Source organism: Wallemia ichthyophaga, assembly GCF_000400465.1.
Source record: "Wallemia ichthyophaga EXF-994 unplaced genomic scaffold scaffold2, whole genome shotgun sequence".
NCBI lineage: Eukaryota > Fungi > Basidiomycota > Wallemiomycetes > Wallemiales > Wallemiaceae > Wallemia > Wallemia ichthyophaga.
The window spans coordinates 620681-647058 of NW_008806275.1; the positions used below are offsets into that span (position 1 = coordinate 620681).

Here is a 26378-nt window from a genome sequence, read left to right on the forward strand (position 1 = left end):
ACAGCGATGGTTGCTGGGATCAGCGAGTTGAATCCAAGTGCCGTTGGAGATGTAAGCCATTGGGATATTCCCAGTAATGCGTGTACAATCGGCGTAGATGAGGCTATCTCTGTAGGTAAGTTGTTTGAGTCGTGTTTGCCTCCTCACCGTTACCGCAGAGGAAAATGGACAGCTTCGACAACCTCAAGCAGAAAGACATACACTTCAACGACCGATTGCAAGCCTCGCAGCAATTCCACAATCCTCATATCAACCACAGGCTCATCAGCTGGGCCGGCGTCGACGAGTACTCAACCAACACCCCAGATGGCGCTCTTTATTCCGAGTACAGCACACACACGTCCTCCGCAGCGGCCTTGGAATCCCTCCAGCGCCAACGCACACACGATAAAGCAGCCTCTGCCAGCAAGCGAGCTAATGTGGATTTCGCCCCAGCTACTTCAGCTACTCCAGCTACTTCTAAATCGCGGAGGCAGTAGAATCATATTCCTATGTCTATATTACTACACATAACCCTCCTCCTCAAGTATCTGCTGGTTGAGTTTCTCGCGCTCTTTCATCCGCATCAGTGTTTCTGTTTCGTAGGATATCGTTGGTGCGCTGTTTACATTTGGAGGCGCAAATGACATTGAAGAATGCTTCCCCGCCTGCTCAAGCCTCCCGCTCCTCCTCAACTCCTGCACACTCTCAGGCTCAACCCCACCCACCCAATCAACTGCCACTCCATCGAGTACCCCTCTCTTGCTACTCTGTACTGCACCAAACGCACCCAATATATCGTTGTATTCGACGATGCCTGATGCACTCTTGGGTTTTTTCCCTGACGCTGTGCTTTCTTTCAGTGGGGGGAGTATCACTTGGGAAACAGCTCCAAAAGTGGACATTGAACCCGCTATAGCGCCTTTATTGGAATCTACCGTGTTTGTAGTCCACGCAGGTCTATCTTTACGCGTCCACTTGATTCTTACCAGTCTCTCCTGTGAATGTGGCTCTGGCTCTGACTCTGGTCTATGCAGCATGTCTACATCCACATTCAGATTCAGCTTACTTTCTCTTTCTAGATCTTCATTCAGCTGCTGCGTCTTATCCATCCGCATCCGTTTCCCTTCTTCGCGTATACGCTCCAGCTCAGTCTGTGCGTCTCTCTTCCTGCTCTTCTTCTCGAGCGCAGCCACCGCCGCTTCTTTCTCCCTCCTCTCCAACTCTGTCTGCAGATCCTGCCTACGCGAGTCGAATTTCTCGAAACGCTGAGCCTTTGCCTTGTTCGCGGCGGCGATGTCTGCCAGCTTCGCTCTCTTTGAGGGATCGAGGAGTATCTCAGCGGCGATGGTCAGTTTGTGAAATTCTTCGGCTATTGAGTGTTTGTTTTGTGTTGTTAGTGAGGTAATTGATAACAAGCCGTATCAACCAACCTGCAGTAGGATTATCTGGGTTCTTAGCGGAGTTTAGCCGTGTCTATGAAATACTCTAAGCTCCACTCACTCTATCTGGGTGTACTTTCAAACTTCTTTTTCTCTAACGGCGTGTAAGCCGGAGCATAGAATGAACAACCAACCCACATAAGCCTTGCGCACATCGGCCTCGCTAGCACCAGCAGCGACGTCGAGCACCTTCTCTGCGTCCAAGTCCGAGTCTATGCTCATGCTCATGCTCTTCGACGTCTTGGTCCAGGACGCTGATGAGCCAGGTGCTACAAAAGCTACGTCTGCCACTACCGCGCACGATCTCGGAGGCTACCCGCACGACTGGCGCTGGCCACGCACTCAGTCTGCACGGCTGGATACGCAGTGTGCGCCACCAGAAGAAGTTGTCCTTCGTGCACCTCACCGACGGCCAGGCCGACATCCAAGTTACGCTCTCACCTGAGCTAGCGCGAGGGCTATCAACGGGCACGAGTGTGCGTGTGGACGGCTCTCTCGCGCACCACCCACGCACACAAACCATCGAAGTGCGCGGCACACACACACACATCTACGGCACAGCCCCAGGCGACACTTACCCCATGCAGAAGAAAGAGCATGGCAGCGAACACCTCCGCGATAACGCTCACCTCCGCACTCGCACTAGCCAGATTGGACATGTCGTCAAACTGCGTCATCATCTGACGCGATGTCTCCTTGAATGGTTTCACGATAATAGCTTCACGCTCGTACAGCCTCCCGTTATCACCAGCAGCGACTGCGAGGGCGCTGGCGAGGCATTTCAGGTGGTCGCTGGCGCGGGGCGCGGTAACGAGGCTAAAGAGCAGCAGCAGCCAGACTACCACCACCACCAACAACCCCCCTTCTTCTCTCACCCTGCTTTCCTCACCGTCAGCACACAGCTCCATCTCGAGGCTGTCGCAGGTGCCTTCGCGCGCGTCTTCTCCCTCTCGCCTACGTTCAGGGCGGAGCCATCACAGACGAGCAGGCATTTGGCTGAGTTCTGGATGCTCGAGGCCGAGATCAGTTTCGTGGAGAGCGTCGACAGCCTGACGAGCGTCGTCGAGCACAGCATCAAGAGTGCGGTCGGTGGGCTGGACCCGTCGCTTGTTAAGAGCGATTCTCTGTATTTGGAAAAGGAATGGGGACAAATCACTTACACCGAGGCTGTGCAGCTGCTGCGTGAGCGCCACAGCGTATCTCCCTTCCACCACCCTCCGACGTGGGGTGCTTCCCTCCAAAGCGAACACGAACGCTATCTCGCAGAGGAGGTTTGCGAATCCCCTGTCTTCATTACACACTATCCCGCGTCTATAAAACCATTTTACATGCGCGCTAACGATGATGGTCTCACTGTAGCTTGCTTTGACTTGCTCGTCCCTGGTATTGGCGAGTTGGCTGGCGGCAGTTTGCGCGAGGAGAGATTGGACGTGTTGGAGCGCAATATTGACCACGCTGGTTTAGATAGAGGTACTTACAACTGGTATCTCGATCTCAGACGTTATGGCTCAGTCCCCCACGGTGGCTTTGGTGTCGGCTTCGAACGTCTACTCAGCGTTATTAGCGGTGTTAGCAATCTGAGAGATGTCGTCTTGTTTCCGAGATGGGCTGGTCGCTGTAACTTTTAGTATTCTCTTTTTTTCACTCGTATAGACTAATTTGCATTGTATTACATTATTGAACCACCATTCTGGTTACAACTCGTCGTGTGCGTGTGTGTGTACATGTGTATGCTTGTCGAGGTGCACACTCCCCATACTCTCGTGACATGCTGCTGGACTACTCACTAGAAACTTGTACGCACATTTCTCCAGCTCCTCTACTTCGATGAGCGCATTACGCTCTCCACACACCATCTCTACAACTGTGCTGCGCTCTGGACCATTCCAGCACCGCTGTCCTTTGTTGTAAAGCTGAGTGGAGTAGAAAGCCTCACTGCCCGCCTCCACTTCTTGATCCTCGTTCCAGCTGTGGAACTTACCTAGGTTTGTACCACCCGACTTGCGATCCTGCTGTCTTTGTGTGGCTCTATCGAAGAAACATAGCTCGTACGTGTATTCAGCTATGTCTTGCGAGACGCATTCATGCTTCAGTGCAATCCATTCTCCTTGCCGACCCCACCTCAATCCACCCTCAAGCTCGACATACTCCGCCTGCGTTTTTGCCAGACTTTTGCTTGCTCTGTTAAGTGCGTCAAATTGTTTCTTGTGCTCCTTCTTAGCTTTCTGCAAGTAGACGCCCTCTTCCTGCAGCGAATGCGAGGGTATAATGCTAAGTTTTACCAGCCATCCAACCAGCGTCTTCTTGAAGGAACGGTAGTGAGCTGAGAGAGGAGGTGGGAGGTACGCCTCGATGTTAAACAAGGCTGAATCAACATCTTGCTTCTCGGGCTCATCTAGTGACACCATCAATGCCACCGGATCCTCCTTTTGCACTTTACTGAGCAGCTCAGATGACCATGTGTCACTACTCTTGCTGTGGGTATCGACATAGGCGTCATACTCCCTCACAGCAGCCAACACGCCCATATCCTGGTAATTAGGATTGTAACTGTTTTTCAGCGAGAGGAGAATATCAAGGAGGAGTTGTAAATCATCCTCCACCGCCCGCTTCTCTAACGCCAGTGTCTCCAGTGCGTTTCTGCTATCGAGGAGATGTTTGTAGAGAGGGGAGGCGAGTCTGGCATCTAAAGCGTCTTTTGCGAGTGTCTCCAAACGGTCGACTTCGTCTGCGTTGCGTGTGAGCTAAGGCGGGGCTATATCTAAATACAACACCAAAGCAAGCACCACCCACCCTTGCCGGCCTTTTCCGCGCGCTCCGTTTTCAACAGATTGGCCTGCTTCGCCTGCACACTACTGCGCAACTCGCCCAGCACCTCTAGCCCCCTCTCGACGTAGGCGCGTTTAGTAACCAGCGCCCTTTCGCGCACACGCTGCGAATGGGCGTGGTGGACAGCGCGGCGGTGTGCGCGCTGCGTGCATGTGTTCGCACACACACCCTCTGCTTCGTCGGAACCATCGCAGCACTCCTCCTCGCACAACCCATCGCCTACACGCGATAAGTGGATGCGCGATGGCGTATAGTGCTCGTTGTGGCAGTAGAACTGGGGCGTGTGGTGGCGTCCAGAACACGCACTCGTTGAGGGCTCGTCGGTGCCATCGGGACAGTCGCAGTAGTCGTCGTTCAGTGACGTATACGCTATCGTCGTCGCGTCATTCAGACACTGGAATCTTCCGTTCGTTGGCTGGTAGAGATGCGCTAGAGATGGATCTACTCCGCGTATTCTATCACTGCAGGTTACGCTGGCTGCGAGCGTCAACCCCACTATCCAGCTCAACCTCATCGTCTACAGTCAACAAGATTACATAACAGACTTTTTACACTAAACACGCTTTTTTTGGTAAATAAAATAAATTTCTTCTTCAGCTCATGTCTGGCGTCGACATGTGCGACACTTGGAACGAGGACTGCGAGGGAGATCGCGAGTCATGGGTGTGCGAGTCATTGCCGTGGATTGAGAAAGCCCTCGAAATCTCTGCCATGGCTTCTGGATCTGGATGGTTGGAATCGTGATGATAGGAATCACCAACAATCCTGTCATTTTGTCTCTTGTTGATGAACTGAAGTCCCTGGCCGTTGTCATTGTTGGCTGCTTGGGATGTCGCAAAGTCAACCAGACTGGCTAAATGTTGGGAAGATGAGTCGTCATGACTGTTGGTTTCGTTACTAGCAAATTGCAGATCAAACAGACTGGGTTTGATGTCTAGGTCTATCGAAGAGGGTTCGGTGGCTTGGAAGTGTTGCTGTTGCAGTGCAGCGGCGGCAGCGGCGGCAGCCTGAGCGTCTGCTTCTGAAGAGGACGTGCCAACGCCGAGGGCTATGAGATGTGAGTTGATGTGAAAATCTCCAAAAAAGCCAGACACAGCCAGTGAAACTCACAATTGTAATCATCATTCTTGCTACTCGTCGCCTTCTTCTTGGAGCGCTTCTTAGCTGGACTGTTAGCCGCAACAGTAGTGCTCCTGCGTTTGCCCTGGAAAGGTCGTGGTGGTATCGCGGGCTTTCCATCAGTTCTATAGATGGTGATGTTGTGTGGGTCCTCGAGTAAAAGCCTTAGAACGGCGTATAATTGGTGATTTGTCCAGCCACCAATGGCAGTAGGTGGCAAACCATCAGGCCAGCCGGATATATCGCAGCCATGCGGCTCAAGCCAGATTGAAGGGCTGGCGGTAAAACCATTGGGAAGTCTTCCATAGGCTTCTCCAGACGCCTGACCAATCCCAGCTTCAGATATCTTTTGCAAGAGGATTCTAGAGATATGCGACTGCAACACGGCTTGGCCGGTGGTCATTACGATACCATGGAATTCATCGAGATACCTCTTATCTTCGTCGACCTCAGACTTATCGCGCAACAAGGCATACTTGCCCTTAGTGGATTTGCTGATTTCGTCACGCATCCGAGGAGCGCGGGCTTTACGGGGGGCTCTGCCGTCGTCGTCGATGCCCCTGCTCTTTCTAGGCCTTCCGGGGCCTCTCTTACGCGGGAGATCATCGTCCTCCTGGTAGTAATCAGAGTGATCGTCGTCGTTGGAGAGAGAAGGCGGGTTGTTGTTCTGGTGCTGCTGGGCTTGATTGAGAAGGCTGGTGACATGATCGTGGTTAAAATCAGTGGTATCAGTGGAGTTGTGGGAGCTGTCGTGAGTGCTGTCGTGTGTTCCATTGACGCCATCCACATGCTGTGACTGTGATTGGACAAACTTCAATGCGAGCTCGAGATTTGCATTTGCCTCCTCAGTGTTGATTTGGTTGTCAAGGCTATTAGCGTCGTAATTAAGGAAGCTGTTGCTGTTATCGTGATTGTTCATTTTATTTTTATTTTTATTCTAATTAAAAATCAGATATCCTGCTTCCACGGCTGGATCACACGTATGGTTAGTGTCGAAGGAGCATTTTAAATTTTGCTTTCCGTTGTAGAGGTGGGTGGGTGTTGTCGGTGGTAATGTATCTGCGCTCTACAAAAACACATCTCTCCCACTCCCACTGCTCTACAAATCCATTCCTGTGAAATTTAGCACCCCTTATGAGAACCCCACCAATCCATCCGATATTCTCATTTCTGTACTCCTCGTTAGATTCTGTACTTGAATATGTAATAAATCTCTCCCCATCTCCAATTCTCGTCATCAGCGTGTTTCTCTGCGTCTCAACCACCATGTCCTCCGAGATAACACCATCGGTTACAACCGCGCAGGAGTATATCAAACAGCAGGAGCAGCTAGAAGCCGAAGCGAGGGAGCTTCTACCATTCAAAGCTGATCTCTGCACGCAAGACTACGACAAGAACGAGACTGGCAAGCCTCTCCGCCAGGCCGTATACCTTTGCAAGACGTGTGGATTCGATAAGGGGATCTGCGTGGGCTGTTCAATAATCTGCCATTCAGGTGCGTGACTCTTCTACGCGTCAGCTCGCCTTCACGCGTCCTTGTCATACTCACATACGCCAGACCATGACATGCTAGAGCTCTTCCCCAAGCGTTCCTTCGTGTGTGACTGCCCTACCCCGCGATTCGCGCAGGAGTGCAATCTCAAGAAACTCAAGACGACATATGACGCCGCGCCTAATGTGTACAATCACAACTTCCAGCGGCGATTCTGCGCATGTGATGAGATTTACGAGCCCGAGGAATGCGAGCAGGATATGTACCAGTGCGCTAGCTGCGAGGACTGGTTTCATGAGATATGCCTCAATCTCAGAGATACACACTCCGAACACAAGACTCATAACGACGATAACGACGATAACGAGGACGCTGGTCCGGCTCTGCGCCTCCCTCGGTCTCAATTCGATACTTTTGTGTGTTCGGAGTGTGTGCTGACACGCGATTTGGATCTGTTGAGGAGATATGCTGGCACACCGGGATTCGTTCTGCTCGAGACTATGGAAGGGGGTGGATCACAGGTGGATGAGAGCAAGACGAGTGATGAGCGCGACACAGGCGACAGCGCAATCCCGCTTAAATTTTCAAACAAAAGGGAGCATTCACAGGAAGCTACGCAAGAAGAAAGCGAGGCTAAGCGCGTCAAGATGGATGAGCAGGGAGAGCAAGAAAAACAAGCAGCAATTCCAACACTTGCAACACAACAATGCCACGCACCCAAACCACAGCACGCGTCTCAACAATTAATAGAAAAACTACGCGCAAATCCACCGCCACGACCACCATCAAAAGCAGCGCGCGCCGACATGTTTCTGCTGCACGGGTGGCGGGAGAAGTGGTGCAAGTGTGCGAGCTGCTTGAAAGAGCTATCGCAGCATCCGTGGATGATAAGTGAAGAAGCGACGTATGAGCCCGCGGAAGAGGAGCAGCCTGAGAAAACACTACTGGAGCTAGGCACGGAAGCGCTCAACTCACTCCCACGCGAGAAAGCGCTTGATGGGGTGAAGGCTTATGAGAAAATGTCTTCCTCTGTCAAAGACTTTCTCAAACCTTTCGCTCAGTCGGGTAGAACCGTTGAGGCGGAGGATGTGAATGGCTTTTTTCAACAGCAGCAGCAGCAGCAGCAGCAGAATATGAATGGGAATGGGAAGGAGGATGAGCAGTGAACTAGTGAAAATTGTACTACGAAATATTCTTGTTAAGCACTATCAACAACATGAACACGTCTCGACGCGATTTGTACGCAGAGGAGAGGCGGGAAGGAGAGGCGCATGGTGCGGACGGCGTGGAAGGCGCTAACAGCGTCAACAACGAGGCACAGGCTATGCTCGACCGGATCATGTCTGCGGGCTGGTCGAATGCGAGTGCGACTGCACCTACGAACAAGGTGGATGAGGGTATGAACACCGATACAGACACGCTCACAAACATGGACGAGAAAGTACACACATTTAAGCTGCTTTCGAATGCGCCCGTCACGCAGATAAACGTCAACGAAGGGAGTGAAGGCGACGGGAGTGGGGAGTATGATGTAGCAGTGCGGGAGCACAACGAGCGCATGCGCCGCCAGCGTCAGTCGTCACCGCCCGCAGAGGATGTGCGCGGCCGGTTAGCGCAGCTGTCGAGCATAGCCGTGGATGGTGAGTGGGTCGAGCAGCAGCGCAGTGTGTATTGGCAGCCGCTGCGTAGAGCGATAAATAGGAGTAGGAGGAGTACGCAGTCACTCACCAACCCCGCTCCTTCGCTAGCACTAGCCAAGACGGACATAGACGACGAAGAGAAGCTCACTGATAAGCAGGGTCGCGTGCACACTCCAAGTGTTGAGCAGATTGCTCTTGCACCCTCGCCCGCTACCGCTCAGCTCAACTCAACTCGCAGAAAACAGTATCAGAAAAGGGGTGGGATAGATAAAGTCAGAAGAATGCGCTCCCCGCCTGCCTTCTTCGCTGCTACACCCGACCAGTGCAAGTATGCAGCGTCGGCGGCTTACTTCTACGGCAAACCATCTTCACGGCCGTTTAACAGACCAGCGGGCTGCCAGAGGAAGTATGTGCGCGGAGATAGCAGGGGCATCACAGCGGGGGCTGAGTACAAACGAAAGGAGGAAGCGGAGCGTTTGGCACATAGGGCAACTGTGGCGGAGGAGAAGGCTAAGGCGAAGGATAGGAAGAGAGTGGAGGGTAGAGGCACAGGTAGAGGAGACACATTAGGAGTTAGCAGGGTTGGAGCTGTTGGAGCTGCTGCAGCCACTGGAGCGAATGCGGCGTGATAAAACGCTATAACTACTCACAATACATACAACTTATTTTGCACTAAGAACGATACACCCGGCACACCCCTTTTAATGTCATTGGTTGTGAATTTGAACGTACAAATAAGAAAGTACCCAATAGAACAAGCTTCGTGAGCAGATAGAGCCACCGAAAAAAGGACTTTAACGGTAAGATTTTTGGGTACGAGCACGAGCACCTGGCTGTGTGGAGCAGAGTTAGAGTACCACCACAATAGAAAATAATACCACTCACACCACCGAACTTCTTTGGCTCGCAGCGACGTGGGTCAGCAACGAGGAGAGTTCTGTCGTATGAGACAAGAGTCTTCTTCAAGTCGAGGGCTGAGGCAGCATCGAAGTTCTTTGCGTAGAAAGCGACGAGGGCCTTAGAGATGGCTTGACGGATGGCGTAGATTTGAGAGGTAACACCACCACCGTTGACTCTGACTCTGATGTCGACTGGAGAGAACTTGGATTCACCAACGACGAGAACTGGCTCGTAAACCTTGTATCTTAAGATTTCAGGTTGAACGAGTTGGATTGGAGAGCCATTCACTCTGATCAAACCCTTTCCAGAGACGCAAGTTGCGACAGCGGTGGCTGTCTTCTTCTTACCGAAGGTTTGAACTTGGCCGTTTGACATTCTGAGGCTTGTTAGCGGGGGCGGCGAGAGTGTGGTGACGTATATGGGAATAGAAGGGTGTGCTGCGTGGGTGCTATCTGCGTGCGTTTTGCCTCGTGCACACTGCCATGAAAAACTTTTCGAAAAAACAAGCGAGTGGTTTGAGCTTTAAATGACTTGCCTGTGGATTCAAACGAAGTAAATGTGTCGCTTGCACACAGCATCCACGCCTCGTTCAAGTCGCTGCCTTCTCTTGTGCTATAAGGGCAGCACCAACGAATCCAGAGCCAGAGGAGCAGCAGCAGTAAACCATCCAAGCAATCCACGCATCATACACCCATTCTACTGCCATATACGCCCGAGTAAATTCACCCACTTTAACGCTGCTCAAGGAGAAGAAGCCGCCGAGCGCCAAAAATCATCGCCCAGTTCAGATTTTAAAAATAATTTTAAACGATAAAATGAATGAATGTATATGTACAAATATGGATAAATAACAAATATATTCCAATCTAACTGCGAGAATAATCTCTTCTGGGATCTGTAGCTCTTCTACGTGGTGAGCTTTCTCGGTCGCGGTGAGCGTATCTATCGTTATCTCTGTGTCTATCTCTCAGCGTCTGGATGGACATCTTGGACATATCGACATTCACTCTAACCTCGTCGATGATGCCATTATCCATGAAATCACAAGCGTCTTCTGCATCTTCGACGTGCTCGTAGAAAATAAACGCATAACCCATATGAGTGTTTATCTTCCTCGCTCTAGCCAGCTCTACGTGGATTATCTTCCCATAAGCATCGAATATCTCCTCTAGGTGCTCTACGGCTACGTTTTTAGTGAGGTTACGCACGCAGACGCATTTCAGACCACGAGGGGTGGCGGCTGGTGATCTACTCATGCTTCTGCTGTCCCTGCTTCTACTCAGTGATGGTGATCGTGAGCGTGAGGCTGAGTGACTTGTAGAGCGTGCGTGTGCTTCTCCTTCACCTGCAGAACGCGTTAGTTGGCTCCAAACACACCCACACACCTACCATATCCACTCGATGTTTTCCGCGCTGTCGATCTTCCTCTCTCTGCCATCATCACTGGTATAAATCAACGTTGATTAAATGAATTCAAGGTACAAATTTATAATATCTATAACCTGTCATCATTTCTTACACGCTGCAGTGACCTCAGCCACCTCGACGACGCGTCTAATCCTCATGTTACGCGTGCATACTACGAGCGCCTATATCCATTCAAGCAGATGTACCAATTCTACAATGGCGACATAGGTGAGCGGATTCCTATTACTCTGCTCTTCCTTCTCACTGTTCTCAGTCCCCACCCGCCAATTCACAAACCGCGAATTCGCCTTCACCGTCAAAGACGACATATATCTCCGCTATCTTTCATTCTCTACCTGGGATGACTGGAAGAAGGAGACACTCCGACTCAATCCGAGTAGATTCGAAATAGGTGCCGTATACACGGCTAGAGTGGGTTGTGATGGTGTTCCTAAATCAAACTCACACACACAAGCCACGCGATAAGAAATCTCTCGCTCCGTCCGCCTTCAAGACAAAAGAGCGCGAGTTGGTATTCGATATTGATATGACAGACTACGACGACATACGCACATGCGCAGCTGGCAAAGATATATGTCAGCAGTGCTGGGGGTTTGTAGTGGCAGCCATGCGCGTTCTCGACACTGTCCTGCGACAGGACTTCGGTTACAAGCACCTGCTATGGGTGTTCTCAGGGCGCAGAGGTATCCACTGCTGGGTGTCTGACCCAGCCGCGCGAGCACTGACGGATGAGCAGCGAAAGGCACTCGTGGGGTACATAGAGGTGGTCCGTGGGGGTGCGCACCAGGCGAAAAAAGTGCACATATCGCAGAATCTACCCAAAGGCGCACCATGGCACCCCGCCCTTACGCGCAGCTATGAGGACCTGCAGGCGTGCTTCAAGGACACGGTACTTGAGCAGCAGGACGCCTTCCGTGATGATGCCGGCTGGCGCACTCTCCTCACTCTCCTCCCCGACCCAGTCATCGCGAAGGAGCTCACTGACAGGTGGACTGCACAGCCCGGTCTTAACTCACATAGGAAATTCGACATGGTGCGCGCGTCTATTAAAAAATCAACCGTCGCCGAACATATCTGGAACAGCGCACTGAGAGAGGTCGTCTTACAATACGTATATCCGCGCATCGACACGGAGGTCAGCAAACATCAGAACCACCTCCTGAAGGCACCGTTCTGTATACACCCTGGTACTGGCAAGGTGTGTGTGCCGGTAGATGTCAGCCATGCGGAGGATTTTGATCCAAGTCGCGTACCGACGATTGGACAGCTGCTGCGTGAGCTAGAGTCGTTACCGGCTGTTGCTGGTGCAGATACTGCACTCGACTGGTCGAAAACGTCGCTCGCGCCATACATCACCATGCTCGAAAAGGAATCTGAACAAATAATGGCGGAAACGAGGCGAGTGAAGAGGGAGGCTAATAGCCGTAGTCTAGATTTTTAAATCCTAAAGTTGTTGTGTGCACTTTATACAAAAATTTTATTTGAATTGGATTGGCTGCGATGGGATATTCCACATTGGATTCAGACATAAACGAGATCGATTATAGGTGAGTGCGGGAGTAGGGATGTGCACGTAGACTAAATGGATATAGGCTGGCTGTATATCGTTATACCTAAGAGTGCGTCGCTGAGTTCTACGCGTTGAAATAGCTCACAGCATCACAAGATGAACAAAATGAGTAACACACAGGGCAATCAGGGCACTCAAAGCACCCACGCAGAGCAGACCGCTGAAGTTGGCTGGCAATTCGTTACCCAGTGAGTTGTACAGCGTAGTACACTCCCAGCTAACACAGTACACGACTAGATACTACAATTTTGTAAACTCAAAGCCAGACAGCCTGCACTACTTCTACAACCAGGACTCCACGCTGATCCACGGCTACGAGGATGGCGATGAGCGTACGTGCTTTGGCCAGAAGGATATAAACGCACGCGTCGCTGAAATTGGCTTTGAGAACTGCAAGGTCTTCGTACACTCGCTCGACTCACAGTCTTCTGCCAATGGCGGTATTCTCGTTCAAGTCGTCGGCGAAATGTCAAACAGGAATGGTCCTTGGAGGAAATTTGCTCAGACGTTTTTCCTCGCAAAACAGCAATCTGGATATTTCGTACTCAACGATATTTTCAGATATCTTCGCGACGATGATGAGGTGGATGAGGATAAGCAGGTTGAGGAGAGCAATGATGTTGGCAGCTACCCAATTCAATCTCCAAAGGCTGCTTCTCCTGCTCCAGCGGCCATTGCTTCTCCAACTCCGCCTGCTGAGCCTGTCGATGACAGGAGCGAGAAGGTGGATGACAAGCTGGATGATAGGAAGGATGTGGCTGCCACTGCTGCTACCTCCTCAGTGCACTCTGCTGTACAATCTCCTGAGAGAGCTGCCAACGCTCCTAAGACTTGGGCAAATTTAGCTGCAGCTAACTCAAAGAAGTGGGGTCAACTCTCGCAAGACAAGACATCGCCATCACCCTCACTTCAGCCAGCTACTGCTAGCTCAACTGTTACCTCTCCACGCACTACACGCGCAGACCCCGCGAAACCACCAACTCCAGCCCAGCAAAACGTGCAATCAGTATCTCATGCGCTCTGTTTCGTCAAGAACGTCACTGATCAAGTACAAGAACCAGAATTAAGATCAATCCTGCAGGCTAAATTTGGTTTGATTAGGGATGTTGACGTCGTCAGAAATAAAGCATGTGCCTTTGTCCAGTTCGACAAGATCGAGAGCGCTAAGAAAGCCATTATCGCATCCCACAGTAAGGAGCAGGGTGGTGAAGGCGGTGTTAAGATTGCTGCCCAGACTGTACAACTCGAGTCGAGAAAAGAAAAAACAAAGAACAAGCAACAGCAGAGAAAGAATACTGGTAATAACAACGGCAACGCTCGTTCTAATCAAAACAATCAACAAAATCAATCTAGAAACAAAAAGTAGCATGAGTACATTCGTACATTCCTATAATCCACTTATTTACGCATCTTTATTATACATTACGCGGTTTATACTTGAGTGAGGCAAATGCACTTGACCAACGTGGGTGAAAATTTTGAGCAGTTTGTGTCAAGTGAAGGGGGAGTGATATTGAAAATGTTTAAATGATATTTAAACATAAGATATGATAATATGTACACACATTTGCACCATCTCCTCGCTCCCTTAAATCCCCTTGAACAAGAACGTCCACGGCGATTTAAATGAAGTTTGGAAAGGAGGTGTGTCTGACAATACTCATGTCGTCATATGCAAACACGGCCCACCTCTCAGATACAATCTAATCAGATTCCGGGATGGTCTCATCAATATCTCGATTACAAGGCGTTGAAGAAGGTGAGACTGGAGATGAGCGCAAGGAACGCCAGTAACACACCCAGATCATAAATTCCCTCATAAAAGGCAGGCCAAGAGACGCTGGTAGTCTGTCGATTGGGATCAGGCCGGGTGCATCGAGCGGAAGCACCAGTAACAACATTAGCAACAGCATCAGCTCCAACACCAGCATATCGATGGAAGATTACCGATCATCTTTCTTCTTCAAGCTGGAGAGAGAGCTCGAGAAAGTTAGTCCGCCGACTCGCCCATCCAGATTACACAATCTAACGTCACATCACACAGATTAACGGATTCTACCTTGCAAAGGAATCTGAGCTCAAGATACGCATACAGATACTCATCGATAAAAAGCGGCACAGCAAACGATCGAGCCACGTCGCTCTCGATGAAGGTTTCCAGCACCTCGAACGTCAACTTGTCGCTTTGCAGGCTTATGTCGACATCAACGCCACTGGATTTAGAAAGATACTCAAGAAATGGGATAAGCGGTCTAAATCTAATACCAAGGAGCTCTATCTGGCCAGGCAGGTGGACGTACAGCCTGTGTTCAACAGGGAAGTACTCGCAGAGCTATCCAACGTAGTTGCAACGAACCTCATTGATCTTGAGAATGCACAAGACCCCGATCAGCACACTGAGAATATGTCTATCGACAGCTACAGCGATGTCGAGAATATGGTTATAAAGCTACTTAAAAAGGGAAACACAGCCGGTTTAATGAGCTTGCTGCAGAATCACAAGGGACTGAGATTGACGTGGGAGTGTCTCGTCTATGCCGCTCGAGAGGACGAGATGGACGCGTTGACACAGCTAGCGCAGATTGAATGGAGCTATGTCGATGATATCAATAACCGCACCTGTCTCCACAAAGCTGCTATAGTTGGCAATCTTGCGCTTGTTCGCCTCGCTTTACAGCATGCGGTGGATCCAAGCAGCTTAGACATATTCGGACGGAACAGCATCCACTACGCCGCACTTAATGGACACGACGTAGTACTCGACCATCTTCTCCACCTGAACTCTATCGATTCGAGGAGGGCGGATTACGACGGCTACACGCCATCGCTGTACACAATTGTCAATGGACATGATGAGTGTTTGAGGCTGCTAGTCAGCCAGCTTTCTTCACCTGCCCCGTCCAGCCTCCATCCACTATGTCTGGCTGCGCAGTACGGACACCAGTCCATCGTTCGGACGCTGCTCCAGCTGTCCAAAGACGACATTGGACCGAACGCCGAGGGTCTATTCGCTCACCACTTGGCAGCGAGAGGCGGACATGCAGATATATGTCGCCTGCTAGCGAAAGAGGGCGGCGAGAAGCAGGGAGGGCTGCATATCCAAGACAAGTATTCAGCGTGGACGCCGTTGATGCATGCTGCCGACGGGGGGCATTTAGAGTGCGTTAACGTTCTCCTCAGTTTCGGCTGCGATGAATGGGTGGTAGACGAGAATGACAATACAGCCGTCTTCTACGCCGCATGGAACGGACACATGGAGTGTGTGGATGCGCTGATGCGCGCCAAGGTAGCCAGCGGGGAAGATGCGCGGGTGGTGGCGGGATCGACGGCGAAGACGGAGGTCAGCGACATCGAACAACAACGACAAGGAGGAGATATGGATGAGATACCCACACTTGCACTCCCACCACCTATGATGCCTTTGCGGATCTACGGCCACAATTACCTCCTCAAGCGCAGCCTCCTCAAGGTGGTTCTCCCCCCTCTGCCGATCAGGCTGAGCGAAAACGGCAGTGGCGACGAGTTGCGCTGGTCGTCACTCAAGCTAATCGTGATGCAGAAACCAGACACACTTAATGCACCCCACCACCTCATCCTCCCGTTGCAGAAACAAAGCGGGGAGTCGCATACTCACACTCACACTCACACTCACACTCACACGCACTCGCACACTGAGTTCACATTCCAGATGGAAGACGGTCGCGAACACAGCCTCGACTTCGCCATTTATCCAGGCTTCGGGAGCGTCGTGATGGGAAGGGCGGTCGCGCTGCCGGAGGTGCTGATGCGGCCGTGCGTGCAACGCCACACGCTCGCGATGCTCGATAGCCGGTTACACACGGTCGGTCGTATCGCCTTCTCAACCTTCCTCGTCACGCCCTACGCTGGGCTGGAAGCGGAGAGTGCGAATGTGAACGCTTACTGGAAGTCAACGACGAATGTGAGCGGAGCACATGCGCATACGCACGAGAAGGAGAAGGAGAAGGCGGATAAAGCGGGCACTGGGAAGAGAGACTCGCCGATGCTTTCGCCCAACTACCAAAGCGGTGATAACGATAACGATAATGATGGCGACGGACAGGGGGATGGGGGCGCCACTGTAATTACTTCGTCGTCACTTCCAGATACGTTCGCGCGTGTGCGGGTGTGTTCGAGTAAAGATGGCAGGGCTGTAGTTGCACAGGCGGACAATTTGTCTCTCTTGCTGCCCCTAGCACTGCCCGGTGCGCAAGTGAAGGATTTCTCACTCAACGATCTGTGCACTCTCGCCAGAGAGTACCAAGTAGATGCGGAGGGAATGGGGAGCGAGGCGAAACTTACAGCTTTAGAGGAGTTGCTGAGGGTGAGTCGCAAATGCGTTTGGGTTGTTGCTGTTGGACTGAGCTAACGCGCATTTATTCACGCCAGATACTCGACACTAAAACGCACATCTTGCTCGATATACGTAATGAAACGGCAGGGAACACGAACAAACTCGTCGATGATATACTCAATCATTCGTATCGCACGGCATCATCATCCACCCGTCACATCGCTTTCGTCACCGCTGACACGGAAATAGCAGTGTGTCTGCAGTGGAAACAGCCGCATTTCCCCGTTTTCTTGGGTTTGGGTTGCAACGGATCGGTAAAAGAAGCAGTGAAGCTGATACGGGCTAACAACTTGCTGGGGATGTTTGTGGATGGCAGGTTGTTGTCCAAGGTGCCGAAGCTGGTGGATGCAGTGAGGGAGACGGGATCGATGGTGGTGGCTGATGAGGCTGATGGAGCTGGTGAGAGTGTTGCTGTGGATGGGGTGGATGGAGTTGCTCGGAGGAAGACGTTCAACTGCATGACGACGTTTGGCGTTGGTGGGTAGTGGATTGTAGACTTTAGCCAGTACCCAGCAACCTTATATAAGAATGTATTGTAAAATAACCCACGTAAATAAACATCCCTTGTTGAGATTGCACGATGATGGAGAAGGTTATCGTTAGTCTGTGAAATAAAGCGAAAATCCCACAGCTAATAGAAAACAGTCGCAATTCAAGCCAAATGACTCGCTCCATGTCCCTGCGGATGGATTCATCTACGCTGTGATGATGGATTGCGGACTAAGCAAGCACGAGCTCCCATTCAGCAACCACGTTGATCTCCACTCATTCAACAGGGAAACTGAGCAGAAGCGCGTGTCCAGGAGCGTGCGCGATGTGATTCTGGCCTATGCGATACCATCACTCTATTCACAAGTGTCGAACAACGTGAAAACAACAGCAGATGCATTGAGAGCGCTGGATGGGGGCAATTACACTACCGCTATTGGTCTTGTCAACTCGCCTGGATTCTTGCACACGCAGATATCACTCACAAAGCACTCGGATAAGCTCATGTCTGTTCTGCATACACAGCCAGCGACAGACACTCAGCTTACACGCTCATCACGCGTAATTGCCTTTGTTAGAACTAGCAAAGACGCGCAATCCATTCTGTCAAATGCTGCTTCCCAAAGAACATACGTAAATGCTCTAGCTACAAAAAGCGTATCTGCGGCTATCAATTACATAAATGTCCTGTCTTCTGACACCAGTAGTGTCAACTCTCTCAGTAGAAGGACGCTGCTCGAGGAGGTGCTTTCTGTCTCACTACTCCCTCACCCAGTCGCTAGATTGGTCGATCAGCTTTCAAAGCTCAGCCTCAGCGATAGTGATGTGGACGTTATACGCTCATTTGCTGCTGGAACTTCTCTCCTTACCTCACCCAACGTCTCCCCATCCAGTATCGCAGCCGCCCACGATCTCCTCCTCGTCAGATACATACAGGCCGGCCAGATACCCGACGCTATCAAACTCAATAAGGGCGCGCTCAGTGTGGTGCTCTCGCATGGCATAGGTAGCGTAAAGCGTGGCCAGCTGATAGCCGAAGCGTGGAGCGTCCTCCCGCGCGTGCAGAAGGATTTGGTAGAGAGGGAGATAGGAGGTGTTGACGAGGTGGAAGGGGCGAGTGAGGAAAAGAAGACAGAAGATGAGCGGGTTCGCGATCATGAGAATGGGCATGATGACGAAGATATCATGGTAGAGCAGGAAGCTGTCGAAAAAAGTGACACTAAACAAATCGGCTCCTGGATCGACCTCAGATTGGAGCAGGAGAACAAAGCACCAGGCACCCCATTTGCACCGCTACAGAGAAAGGCTGCGGCTCCTGCGCCCCTCCCACTCCCACAGAGCCCGCTGTCGGGACCACCCAAATTCTCCACGCCAACAGCACCAGCATCAACACCGCTGCGAAATGTTCAGTCTAAGCACAAGGTCGCTGAGTCGCCATTCGCACAGCTCCTTGGCAAGTCCATAGCCAAGGAGAAGGAGAGAAAGGAGAAGGATATTGGTGAGCGAGGTGAGGTTCTTAACAGGAGTGCATTCGAAATACCTAGCGTTACCGAGATCGCTGAGAGGAGTCTTTCGACGCCCGCTAAACACTCCCCGCTGACCACGAGCGCTAGCAAGGGTGCTAGCAGGAGTGCACAGCGCATTCGTACACCCGAAATTGGCAACGAGAGCAAAGACAAGATTACAGATTTACCGGATGTGAATGCACTGCAGAGTGTACGCAAGACGCGCAGTGTGATGCCGACTCCGAAGAAGGAGAGGGAGATGGACATGGAGCAGGACGACGACGATGTAGATGTGCCGGGGTCATATCCGTACACCCCCCAGCCTGTCAAACAACAGCCTCGTCGCAATCTCCGTTCAACGACTCTCAGATCGTCTAATCGCCGCAGCAGCCTGAAGCGCAACTCGGATGATGTGCAGATGGACGAGAGTGATGACGATGATATCGCTTTGCCTGGTAGTTATGTGCCTACGCCTCAACCGGCACGTGGTCGCGGTAGGACTAGTACCGGTGCACCTAAACGCACAACTAGACGTACAAGTAATTTGGGAGGCGACAGTGCTGGTGCAAGTGGAAACTCTACTGCCAATTCCAATGCCAATGCCACAGCTGCACCTTCCAAACGCCAAACAAGATCATCTAGCAGATTGAACAACTAAAACAGTGAATAGATAAAGCATGTAAACAAAATTTTAATCATGTTTCGCGAATATCGTGTTTTCTTATTCAATTTTTCATTTCTTCGACGTGCAGTGAATAATGATTTTTTAGGGGCCAAAATTGCTTTTGATGAGTCTGTTTAAGTATATAGTGGGAGTTCACTAATCTCCCATCGACATTGAATATTTGGTCAAATCTTCATTCACTATCATTGAATGCATCCCAGGCCGCACGCCACTCCTAAGCACTTATCCCTTATCCAAAGCAGCCACAATCAAGATTACAAACACCAGATTATCTTCCAGTGGACCACATCACACTGAAACATCGAGGACAACCTCCTCAGGCCCACAAGGGCAATCGCACAAAAATATAGTCAGTCGCACAACGTTACAAGCACCAATGAACCCAACTAAGCCCACACAAAAACCATTTCAACACCTAACTGTGGTGCCACTTAATTTGGAGGTCAAAAGAAGTGAGAAGCTGCAAAGTGAGATTGTACCTTGCATGCAGCGTCACGACTGACTTGTCACAGCATATCGTGCATATCACCATTAATTTTAAGAAATTATTTCTGTATGTTGTAATTTTATTCCGCTTACATTCTTGATGGCCACTGAATAATTTACCCGGTATGAATTCGCGATTGGCAAACTAAATATGGAACTAAAAGCAAGACTAAACTTGAACTAAAAAGTGGCAAGATATAAAAGGCAAAGACGGTCTTGAGATATTACTACAATCAACTACTTCTCCAATCTCACAATGATCGCTCAAACTGTCTTCGCTGCTGCTCTCGTCGCCTCTGTTTCAGCTGGCTGGGAATCCAAGACCGGCTCATGTAACACTGGAAAACTCTCATGCTGTAAGAATGAATCATTAGTAGCTTAGAATCATCTCACACTGCTAAGGCGACTTGAACAAGAAGGTCCAAAAGTCAACTGGTGAAGAATCAGGCCTCCTCCACACCGGCGATGTTCTCGACCAAGTTGGTGTCCAATGTACTCAAGTCCCCCTCCTCATTGGCGTTGCTATAGAGGGCGAGTAAACGTCTTAAACGCGTTCTCGAAACTAACAATTCCACAGATGAGTGCAAGAACACCCCAACCTGTTGTGAGGACGTTAAGGAGGATGGTCTCGTCGGTGTCAACTGCACTCCAATCTCCCTCGTTTAAAAGGCTATTCTACTTTTTCTTGTACAACTTCACAATAGATAGCACTTAATTGGCGTTAATTACTTTCACGTCTCTATTCCATCGATATACACACGCAATACACACGAAAAGTATACCAACAAGTCTATAATGATTACAATTAATTATCTTTCAACAAAAGTCTCTTTGTGAAATTGTATGTCGCGAATGAGATGGCGTTCATCGGTATTACTTTGAGATAGCCGATCGTCAACCCAACAAAGAATCCTCTGTATCCCGATTGCTTGTAAATAAGTGAGCAGGTTTCGTTAAAGTTTACGAATCGGTCTGGATGGAGCAATCCACCAACCTGCATCCTACGTCTGATAACTTCGAATGGATAAGCAGCCGTCTGTCCAATAGCACCTGCCATACCACCGCAGAAGAGATCGCTAGCACCTTTGCTAGTAAAGAGGGTGCGTATATGCTGCGATTTAGATGCCTGCTCGAAAATCAAGAAGGATGTTCCAGCGTAAGGTATAATCCCGACCATCGTCATGCTAAATCCGCGATAAAACTTGAGAACAGATACTTTATTGAGCAACTTCCTGCTATACTTTGCAGTAGTTGCCGATTTCGGCGGCGGTGGTTGACCTTCGTGGTAGATATCGCGCATCACGTCACCTAATCGCACGCGACCCTTGTGACGAGTTTTAAAAGCGGTGCGTACACGGATAAGCTCGAGTGGGTAAGTGCAAAGAACTGAAATAAGGCCTGTCTGGGGAGTTGTAGAATGGAAGGAAAAGAAACCATCATTACGCACCTGCAGTTGATCCTGATAAAAAGCCAGAGAGAGGTGTTACTTGGCTTTCAGATGGAGCGTAGAACTAGGACATTAAGCTCGAGTATAGCTAATGACGTACAACTTACATGTCTAACTTGCTCGTATGCAGCCCATTTGATAGCGGCATATGGAAATATCCTCGCTAGCGTCGCACTGTGGCCTTGAAGCAACCCTCGTACGCCATTCTCGTTGTAAATCGGTCGCAGGGCCTTGAATACACCGGTCCACGAGCCTGGAAAGGATTTAGATGTGTTCAACAGGCCCAATTCAACGCACACACCTGCATACTTCTTGAACTCCGGGTTACTCGCCTGGAACAGAATCTTTACCCTATCGAATGGTGCAATCGATGTTTTGGCCTGTGATGGTTAGACTGTTTAAAGTGTATGATGAGCCCAACGCACGACGCAGCCAGCTGTACCGCCAGCCACCATTGAGCGCCACACATAATCAAAACTCCGCCTGTCTTTCGGATGCTGCTGTTGCATGGATGTAAATAAGAGAGGTGATATGAGATACAAAAGCTGTAATATAAATTATATCGTCGTCTATTTGCTGGCTTGTTTTTCTAATAAGTCCTTCTGCTCGTATGTCAGCGGTGATGGTTATCGCACTACCCACTCACAGCTTCGTTGATTTTACTGGCGAGGAACGGCTGTGAGATTGATTAGAGTTGGTCTCCCACGTAAGCTATATACACCCACTGATCCACCTCTATCAGGATGGTTGGCAAGCATAATTGATCTGTGAGCGTGCTTGATTCTCTGCGTGTTTGCCAACTGCTCTCTCAAGCCTAGTACTTGTAACGCCTCCTTCTTGTCCATCTTGTTCTGGAATCCACCCACTGCCCATTTCGATGAGGCTGCTTTACCCCTCAATCTGCTCGCGATGAACATCCCGCCCGTCAATCCTAATGCGCATAATCCTATTGCTTCCATTGTGTGTGTTATGTATTTGTTTATTAATGCGTTGTCTGCGTTCTGCCCCCGTTACACCTCCTCGATGTCGTTGTGAGAGATGGATGCGTACTTTCTCTTGGTCTTTTTTGCAGCGTTTTTCTTTGTCTTTTGCAGCTTCTCTATTTTCTTTATAGTTTTCGACTCGCTTGGGTTGTAGATACTGTTGTACTTGTCCTGTAGAAGCTTCCTGGCCTGGCTTCGATTGGAGGTAAGGCTGCGCGTGGCGTGGCACTCCACAGACAGCCCAGAAGGCGCATGTTGTAGGAATACTTTATTCGACGTTTTATTCACCGCCTGTCCCCCTTTCCCTTGTCCTGCGTGGTGTAAGTCGTGTACAAATCACCATCTCTACGCCCACCTTTCACGAACTTCTCAATAAGATCCATTTCATTTAGTTTTACGTGAATGCATCTGCTTTGTCCAATCGCTGCTCTCGCACTCGTCGCGATTGCCCTGGCCAGCAACATGAAATCACAACACAAGCCAGACATAATATGAAGATTAGATGATATAACAAAATTAATGAATGATTCAGTTACATATAATATAGCTTAGAATACGCGAAACTCGCGCTTGCTCTTGTCATAGTACCCAGGCCTGTATAGAGTTGGTTTTTCAAGGAAACGCGCATATACCGGCTTAGGTTCTTCATCTGGAATACCATGTTTGGCCCTGTAACGAGCCTCTTTCTCGTCCTCTTTCTCCGATCTAAGCCACAATTCGTGCCTAGTGCAAAGCTCATCGCCGTCGCCCTCAACTTTAATCCCGAGGTATACGCTGAGTGTTCTATGATCCCCGCGTCCACACTGAGATGGTGTCCTCTTTGCATCCTTGAGTGGTGCCCTCTGTGCATTATTGACTGGTACCTTGTGTGCCTTTTTGGCTAATACCTTCTCCACCAGTGGGATACCGAATGGGACAGGCGCTGAGACACGCTCTCTAGAATCCATACTATTACCTGTTGCTCTAGACTCCGCAGAACTGTATCCTGCCATGGAAAAACCACCTTTCACAGGTAAGGCGTGAGATGATTTCTTATTCTTGCGTAAACCCTTCTCTTCAAGCATTTCATCGCAAAGTCGAGCAGCTTCAGCACATATAGTAGCGTCACTTGGGTCAAGTGAGGCGAGAGATAAATTGTTGTTCTTGCATTTACGCTTCTGTTCAAGCAATTTATTGCAAATTTGGATAGCTTCAGAGCATACAGCAACGTCTCTAGCACTTTTGGCGCGCTTATACTCTTCTTCCCTTTCACGTTTGTTGCGTTTCTCCTCTTTTAGTCTTTCCCGCTTGGCGCGTTTATATTCCTGTTTTCTTTCATCTTTCATGTTCTCACCCACCTGGCGCCACCATTCTGCCTCTAACGCTATCATACTCGCGTGTGTTGTTGGCAATTCTTCTTGTGGGACCCTGAAACGGGGGTGCTGGATAACGTGGTCCTGTGTAAGCCATTCAGGTGTCGGTATGTATTTTGGGGTGTATAACTCTTCCTCGTATCTTTCTTCAGTAACGTAGTTTCTTACTGGCTCGTAGGACACTCTTAATGGCCAAGTGTCTTCCGTTGGTGGGGGTCTGAGTATGTCTGTGGCTGTAGTGTGGTAAGTAAATGCAAACATCTATCAAATTTCCAAGCTTACCGTGTTTCCTAAATGACTTCGTGAATTTCTTTGCGTAATCTTGTCCTTGTGAAAAAAATGATGGCATTTGTTATGGGCGAGATTGGCAATGTAAGACAGTGGTTGCTGGTAGCAGACAGAAGTGACCAGCCAAGTTATACCCTCCAAAGCGCAGCTCAACAGGCGTGAAGGCTCAGGCACAAAATTCGATGCCAATGATGTCAAAGGATCTAAAAATCGGGCTTGGACGGCATTCAACACTGGAATATGTGGTTTAATTTCAGCACTTTTATGCGCGTGAGTGTGCACGCATTTTTACTTTGCTCAATTTACCCATTTGCTCCCAATGACACCTACTACGCTCGAAGGTGAAAGTTTGCATTTGAGGAGCTAACAGACAGCGCCGACAGACCTTGATTGGATTGTAACACTGTTTGGTATTTCACTAGAATTTAATTTTCAAATATGTGTGGTGTTATCGAAGACACCATTGACGATCTTTTCCCAACTTCCCGTCACCTTCCGAATTAGGAAACTCACCAATTGACATGAAATTGGTGAAAAGCGAAGCGGTAAATTGAGATTGTTCGTGCCAATCAATGCTTCTCCTGAGAGTTTTGAAATCGACGGTGGCGTTGGCTGGCGGTCTCACCGTCTGAGCAGTGTATAAATGCTAATTCTAGATTCGTTTCACCATGATCAATCCATTTTTCAATTTAAATGACAAATGTGGCTATTTGTAGCTTATTCGTCCTCCATCGTATCGCTTGACGAGTGATCAAGAGCGAACGAACGGTTCGGTTCGCTTCATATCGCTTCGGTGCCAGCTCTTGATGATCAGATTTTACTTTCCTGATTTAATTGGAATGAGTGCGTTTTATCGATGCAGCTATACTTAAATTCAGGCGGTAGAGTGCACAGTTATTACTCAGTGAGCTAAGGATGCACGTGATGCACTCGGAGCTTTTCTGTGCGGCAGCAATTGCAAACAGCATAAGCAAGATAAGCAGCATAAAATGAAAAGTTCTTCTACACCTTATCTTTTCAAACAAATTGTGAAACAATCTTACTCTGTTGACAGGTGGAGGTACACCACGTAACACTCCCCTATTCCACGTGGAGTAATCCCTGTCCATCTCTATGACAATGATCACCAAAGTTTTCTACATTACAGGCACTTCTTCTGGATTCGGCAGAGAACTAGTTTTGGATCTTGCCAGTCGCGGTCACAAAGTGATCGCTACTGCATTGTCCACCGACTGGATTGAGGATTTCGCCAAACTCGACAACGTTAAGACCCAGAAAGTTGATGTGACAGATTCGCCCACAATTCTCCAGCAGAAGGTAGAGGAAGCCATTACATTCTTCGGCAAAATAGACGTCCTCGTGAACAACGCTGGATTCTCTCAAACTGGCTGCCTTGAAGAACTCAGCGATGGCGAGCTGAGAAAGTCGTTCGACACCAATTTCTTCGGCCCTGTCAACTTAACCAAGGCCATACTCCCACACTTCAGATCCACCGAGACGGAGAGCCTGATCTGCACTGTCACCTCGATGTGCGGTATAGTCTCATTCCCCATGGCTGGTGCGTACGCAAGTACGAAATTCGCTCTCGAGGGCTACTTTGAGGGACTGAGTAGCGAAATGAAGATGGTACAGGCACCCGTCAGAGTCCTGTGTATCGCTCCGGGCGGGTTCAAGACTGAATTGATCGATAACACCAAAAAGCCACAAAATATCCTTGATGTTTACAGCCCAGCGAGAGTTTACATGGATAGTCTACTTAAGAATATGCATGCTACCGGAGGTATTCCTAAGATCGGAGCCAAGCTGATGATAGATGCAATGCTGCAGGAGGGTTCTGCAGAGGGTAAAGAGATACCTCTGCGCGTGCCGATTGGATCAGATGGTGTCGACATTCCCCTGGATAAGTTCAAGAGTCAGGCGGAAGCTTATGAGTCTTGGAGGTCATTTGCCGCTGAGGCAGACTCTGCGATGGATGGATGTAATACGAATTGTAATTAAGTCTTTAGATGTTAATCTTATTTTTCGTTAATGCAACAGCTGCTGGTGCTATTCCCAATCCGATTGCAAGGCATTCGATCTGTCCGTTGTACCCCGTTAGCTTTCAGGGTGCTACAATAAAATCATTAATCCTTAGAGTAGGTATAGTATCTACAATTTAGTCACCTCTAATTTTTCACTCCATCAGATGCCATCTGCCCTCTTTCGTGTCATGTGCACAGTAACCATAATAAATCAAATCAGCGGCTGATATTTAATAGAATTTGCATGATATTGCCTCGGTCGAAATTCACCACTGTTTGATGCATATATTAGCATCGCCCTCATTATCCTCCTTGAGTTACGTAATCGCAGATCTCCCTTCTCAGGCAATT

General features: G+C 49.6%; 19 protein-coding genes across 19 annotated transcripts; 10 read left to right on the forward strand and 9 right to left on the reverse strand.

Annotated features, from left to right (window-relative positions):
- Window positions 1-6: 6 nt before the first annotated feature.
- On the forward strand, window positions 7-479 carry J056_002267 (uncharacterized protein; the record flags this gene model as incomplete). Its single annotated transcript, XM_009268131.1, has 2 exons — window positions 7-111; window positions 159-479. The coding sequence occupies 2 exons, from the start codon at window positions 7-9 to the stop codon at window positions 477-479; spliced, it is 426 nt and encodes a 141-aa protein (XP_009266406.1).
- A 24-nt stretch (window positions 480-503) lies between these two features.
- On the reverse strand, window positions 504-1649 carry J056_002268 (DnaJ-like protein subfamily C member 17; the record flags this gene model as incomplete). Its single annotated transcript, XM_009268132.1, has 4 exons — window positions 504-1351; window positions 1413-1434; window positions 1483-1515; window positions 1560-1649. 4 exons carry the CDS (start codon window positions 1647-1649, stop codon window positions 504-506), a joined length of 993 nt encoding a protein of 330 aa, XP_009266407.1.
- A 29-nt stretch (window positions 1650-1678) lies between these two features.
- J056_002269 (Asparagine--tRNA ligase) lies at window positions 1679-3049 on the forward strand (the record flags this gene model as incomplete). Its single annotated transcript, XM_009268133.1, has 1 exon — window positions 1679-3049. One exon carries the CDS (start codon window positions 1679-1681, stop codon window positions 3047-3049), a length of 1371 nt encoding a protein of 456 aa, XP_009266408.1.
- Window positions 3050-3115: 66 nt separating this feature from the next.
- Window positions 3116-4764, reverse strand: J056_002270 (Glucosidase 2 subunit beta; the record flags this gene model as incomplete). Its single annotated transcript, XM_009268134.1, has 2 exons — window positions 3116-4149; window positions 4215-4764. 2 exons carry the CDS (start codon window positions 4762-4764, stop codon window positions 3116-3118), a joined length of 1584 nt encoding a protein of 527 aa, XP_009266409.1.
- Window positions 4765-4843: 79 nt separating this feature from the next.
- On the reverse strand, window positions 4844-6288 carry J056_002271 (uncharacterized protein; the record flags this gene model as incomplete). The annotated part of the gene is made up of 2 exons (XM_009268135.1): window positions 4844-5298; window positions 5361-6288. The coding sequence occupies 2 exons, from the start codon at window positions 6286-6288 to the stop codon at window positions 4844-4846; spliced, it is 1383 nt and encodes a 460-aa protein (XP_009266410.1).
- Window positions 6289-6635: 347 nt separating this feature from the next.
- Window positions 6636-8027, forward strand: J056_002272 (Protein mlo2; the record flags this gene model as incomplete). Its single annotated transcript, XM_009268136.1, has 2 exons — window positions 6636-6864; window positions 6928-8027. 2 exons carry the CDS (start codon window positions 6636-6638, stop codon window positions 8025-8027), a joined length of 1329 nt encoding a protein of 442 aa, XP_009266411.1.
- Window positions 8028-8077: 50 nt separating this feature from the next.
- Window positions 8078-9130, forward strand: J056_002273 (uncharacterized protein; the record flags this gene model as incomplete). The annotated part of the gene is made up of 1 exon (XM_009268137.1): window positions 8078-9130. One exon carries the CDS (start codon window positions 8078-8080, stop codon window positions 9128-9130), a length of 1053 nt encoding a protein of 350 aa, XP_009266412.1.
- Window positions 9131-9295: 165 nt separating this feature from the next.
- Window positions 9296-9776, reverse strand: J056_002274 (40S ribosomal protein S16; the record flags this gene model as incomplete). Its single annotated transcript, XM_009268138.1, has 2 exons — window positions 9296-9334; window positions 9387-9776. 2 exons carry the CDS (start codon window positions 9774-9776, stop codon window positions 9296-9298), a joined length of 429 nt encoding a protein of 142 aa, XP_009266413.1.
- A 491-nt stretch (window positions 9777-10267) lies between these two features.
- On the reverse strand, window positions 10268-10842 carry J056_002275 (RNA-binding protein with serine-rich domain 1-like protein; the record flags this gene model as incomplete). Its single annotated transcript, XM_009268139.1, has 2 exons — window positions 10268-10746; window positions 10791-10842. 2 exons carry the CDS (start codon window positions 10840-10842, stop codon window positions 10268-10270), a joined length of 531 nt encoding a protein of 176 aa, XP_009266414.1.
- Window positions 10843-10868: 26 nt separating this feature from the next.
- J056_002276 (DNA primase small subunit) lies at window positions 10869-12270 on the forward strand (the record flags this gene model as incomplete). Its single annotated transcript, XM_009268140.1, has 4 exons — window positions 10869-10879; window positions 10930-11036; window positions 11083-11240; window positions 11284-12270. 4 exons carry the CDS (start codon window positions 10869-10871, stop codon window positions 12268-12270), a joined length of 1263 nt encoding a protein of 420 aa, XP_009266415.1.
- Window positions 12271-12504: 234 nt separating this feature from the next.
- J056_002277 (Putative G3BP-like protein) lies at window positions 12505-13765 on the forward strand (the record flags this gene model as incomplete). The annotated part of the gene is made up of 2 exons (XM_009268141.1): window positions 12505-12587; window positions 12637-13765. The coding sequence occupies 2 exons, from the start codon at window positions 12505-12507 to the stop codon at window positions 13763-13765; spliced, it is 1212 nt and encodes a 403-aa protein (XP_009266416.1).
- A 260-nt stretch (window positions 13766-14025) lies between these two features.
- J056_002278 (Ankyrin repeat protein nuc-2) lies at window positions 14026-17256 on the forward strand (the record flags this gene model as incomplete). The annotated part of the gene is made up of 5 exons (XM_009268142.1): window positions 14026-14043; window positions 14096-14158; window positions 14203-14388; window positions 14444-16741; window positions 16807-17256. 5 exons carry the CDS (start codon window positions 14026-14028, stop codon window positions 17254-17256), a joined length of 3015 nt encoding a protein of 1004 aa, XP_009266417.1.
- A 98-nt stretch (window positions 17257-17354) lies between these two features.
- J056_002279 (uncharacterized protein) lies at window positions 17355-19423 on the forward strand (the record flags this gene model as incomplete). Its single annotated transcript, XM_009268143.1, has 2 exons — window positions 17355-17369; window positions 17417-19423. The coding sequence occupies 2 exons, from the start codon at window positions 17355-17357 to the stop codon at window positions 19421-19423; spliced, it is 2022 nt and encodes a 673-aa protein (XP_009266418.1).
- Window positions 19424-20192: 769 nt separating this feature from the next.
- J056_002280 (uncharacterized protein) lies at window positions 20193-20602 on the forward strand (the record flags this gene model as incomplete). The annotated part of the gene is made up of 3 exons (XM_009268144.1): window positions 20193-20292; window positions 20339-20415; window positions 20465-20602. 3 exons carry the CDS (start codon window positions 20193-20195, stop codon window positions 20600-20602), a joined length of 315 nt encoding a protein of 104 aa, XP_009266419.1.
- A 139-nt stretch (window positions 20603-20741) lies between these two features.
- Window positions 20742-21892, reverse strand: J056_002281 (uncharacterized protein; the record flags this gene model as incomplete). Its single annotated transcript, XM_009268145.1, has 5 exons — window positions 20742-21334; window positions 21384-21447; window positions 21491-21636; window positions 21685-21763; window positions 21809-21892. The coding sequence occupies 5 exons, from the start codon at window positions 21890-21892 to the stop codon at window positions 20742-20744; spliced, it is 966 nt and encodes a 321-aa protein (XP_009266420.1).
- A 60-nt stretch (window positions 21893-21952) lies between these two features.
- On the reverse strand, window positions 21953-22342 carry J056_002282 (uncharacterized protein; the record flags this gene model as incomplete). The annotated part of the gene is made up of 3 exons (XM_009268146.1): window positions 21953-21985; window positions 22030-22059; window positions 22109-22342. 3 exons carry the CDS (start codon window positions 22340-22342, stop codon window positions 21953-21955), a joined length of 297 nt encoding a protein of 98 aa, XP_009266421.1.
- Window positions 22343-22393: 51 nt separating this feature from the next.
- Window positions 22394-22749, reverse strand: J056_002283 (uncharacterized protein; the record flags this gene model as incomplete). Its single annotated transcript, XM_009268147.1, has 2 exons — window positions 22394-22677; window positions 22722-22749. 2 exons carry the CDS (start codon window positions 22747-22749, stop codon window positions 22394-22396), a joined length of 312 nt encoding a protein of 103 aa, XP_009266422.1.
- A 165-nt stretch (window positions 22750-22914) lies between these two features.
- On the reverse strand, window positions 22915-24067 carry J056_002284 (uncharacterized protein; the record flags this gene model as incomplete). The annotated part of the gene is made up of 2 exons (XM_009268148.1): window positions 22915-23951; window positions 24001-24067. The coding sequence occupies 2 exons, from the start codon at window positions 24065-24067 to the stop codon at window positions 22915-22917; spliced, it is 1104 nt and encodes a 367-aa protein (XP_009266423.1).
- Window positions 24068-25125: 1058 nt separating this feature from the next.
- On the forward strand, window positions 25126-26004 carry J056_002285 (uncharacterized protein; the record flags this gene model as incomplete). Its single annotated transcript, XM_009268149.1, has 1 exon — window positions 25126-26004. The coding sequence occupies one exon, from the start codon at window positions 25126-25128 to the stop codon at window positions 26002-26004; it is 879 nt and encodes a 292-aa protein (XP_009266424.1).
- Window positions 26005-26378: the final 374 nt, after the last annotated feature.